The sequence below is a fragment of the Nymphaea colorata genome, chromosome 3 (assembly GCF_008831285.2).
Source record: "Nymphaea colorata isolate Beijing-Zhang1983 chromosome 3, ASM883128v2, whole genome shotgun sequence".
Taxonomy (NCBI): Eukaryota; Viridiplantae; Streptophyta; class Magnoliopsida; order Nymphaeales; family Nymphaeaceae; genus Nymphaea; species Nymphaea colorata.
Window position 1 is genome coordinate 1,119,230 of NC_045140.1, and position 2,298 is coordinate 1,121,527.

General features: G+C 49.5%; 1 protein-coding gene across 1 annotated transcript; it reads right to left on the reverse strand.

Annotated features, from left to right (window-relative positions):
• LOC116251413 (uncharacterized) lies at positions 1–1,940 on the reverse strand. Its single transcript, XM_031625670.2, has one exon. It carries the CDS (start codon positions 1,615–1,617, stop codon positions 256–258), a length of 1,362 nt encoding a protein of 453 aa, XP_031481530.1. The 5' UTR covers positions 1,618–1,940; the 3' UTR covers positions 1–255.
• Between the last annotated feature and the right edge of the window lie 358 nt (positions 1,941–2,298).

Here is a 2,298-nt window from a genome sequence, read left to right on the forward strand (position 1 = left end):
TGAAGTGAAAAGAGGATAAACAGGGATAATTTGTAATTCGCCATTGTCGTGATCAAGAAGCTCTGTGGCAATTCCATGGAGTCACCTTCCTATGCCAATTTCCTGGATTGTTGTCTCTTCATTGCAGGAAGTTGTCTATATACACCTTGTATACAGTATACATAATGAAACGAATGCACCAGAACTAAACAATTTAAAGGAGACGAAGAGAGCAACCCTGTCGAGAAGAACAGTATAAATATGACGCGCAGCAACTTACAGTTGCCCAGGGATCTTGCTCTGCTCCACTAGAATCTGAATCAAATTTGGGGCTTCAAGCAGCAATCCAACGCCTTGGCTGGTGATCTTGTGACACTGACGGATATCGATAATCCTCAAAAGAGGGCAATTTTTTATGATGGCACTAATGGTCATGTCTGTCAAGCCCCTGCAACCCCTCAAACTAATCTCAACGAGGTTTCTGCTAGAAGCAAGCATGGAAACCATTTCCTTATCAAGCAAGAGCTCGTTGTATGAAAGATCCAGCCTCTTCAAACTCCTCAAATTCTGGCCCAGCGATGTCAACAAGCCCGGTTCTCTTTCCGCAGCATCACAGTTCACCAAAGCCAATTCCTCCAGGCTCGAACATAGGACCCGTCCCAATGACCTCAGGCTCTCCCCGCTGATCATGACGCAGCTTTGGAGACAGAGGCTCTGCAATTCCCTGCAGTTCTGGGCTATAGCCATTAGGCCGTCGTCGTCGAGGTCGAGGGGAAGCCTCAAATCGATTTTTCTCAACGATCCACAATTCCTAATGACCTCAATCAGGGCGTCCCTATTGCCCCCATCATACACAACCAGAGAAACCAAAGACCTGCAGTGCTCGGCGACCCGGAGGAGAAGGCTGGCGGTGATGCTCCGACAGGTAACCAGTTCAATTTCCCGAATTCCAGACAGCAGGTTGAGGAAGAAAGGATCGGAAATGGAGTTTCCGATCCCTTCGCAGCTAGAAAGCCGCAATTTGCTGATGCTTCTGCAATTCCTCCACAGCCAATCGATGCCCACGTCCCCATTACCGATACCGGTGAAGCAGAGGGTCTCCAATTGAAGCTCGAGACCGCCGGGGAGATTGATCATCGAACTCGGGGGCGGCCCATCTTCCAGACAGTCAAGGAAGGTCACAGAAAGGTTCCTTAGAGACCGGAATCCAGCTAACCAGTCGAACCCGAGGGAGCGGGAAGCGATGATCTTGAGGGAGGAGAGAGCCTTGCAAGAGGAGGAAAGGTGCTGGAGCGAGGAGGACGTGACAGGGCCGACGAGGAATCGCAGTTGGGTGAGGTTCCTGCAGGCGGAGGAGAGAGAGAGAAGGGCGAGGTCGGAGAGACAGGGGTCGGCGTTGGGGGAGTCGGAGACAAGGGTGAGGGCGGAGAGGTTGGGGTAGTGAGACAGGAAAGAGGAAAGGCAGAGACGGCTGCCGCCGCTGCAGCCTGTGGGAAGGCGGAGGGAGAGGGCAGTTCTGGAGGACCGGAGGAGGGAGAGCCACCGCTTGGAGACGAGCGAGGCGGAATTCGCGTCGGAGGCAGAGTGCAGCCGCTGCAGAATTTCCTCAAGCAGCTCATCGCACAGAAGGCTGTCCATCCCTCTCCTTCTCTCTCTGTCTAGATTGATGGCGGTGGTGGAAGGAGGCGGCGGCAACACTGGTGGCGGTGCAGCCAAGAGAGGCTGTCAGCCTCTGTGTCTTATCTGCCTACACCTTTCACACTTTAGCACTCCAACAATGGGGGATTCCCTTCTCTCTTAAAGAGAAAAACATAGAGGTTCCTTCTTTATTGGCTTTCTCCATCTCTGGCTTCCTCTGGTCCTCTCATTCTCTCTCTACCTTTCCCGTGTTCTGAACAGGTTCGTTTCGTTAAAGTTTAGCTGTATTTGACAGAGAGAGACGTACCTTCCTCTGTCTCAGCGATGAACGCCTACCACCACCCGACGCTGAGGTTATGACAGGTGGAAAAGTAAGTTTTCTAACCAGGTCTCTCTCTCGATATATGTATATTATTATATATCTAATCTTCTGATCAAACAAGTAGTTGTATCTGATCTGAAGGCCATCTTTTTACATCCTTATCATATTTACCTAAACGGGTTTATAATGTATTTGAGAAGCCTTGGTCCTTATCTATATTATATCTTGATGACATCACATATTTCCAATAATATGAGTATAGTCAAAATGGGTGGTGGGTGCTATATCCTATTCTTGCTCTTATGCCCGTTTATTTATTCCCATATATCCTTTCCTTTATCTGTGTTCTCATCTCTTTA

Bases quoted from the DNA above. Each gene is read 5' to 3' on its own strand.
- LOC116251413 (XM_031625670.2), bottom strand. From the start codon at position 1,617: ATGGACAGCCTTCTGTGCGATGAGCTGCTTGAGGAAATTCTGCAGCGG.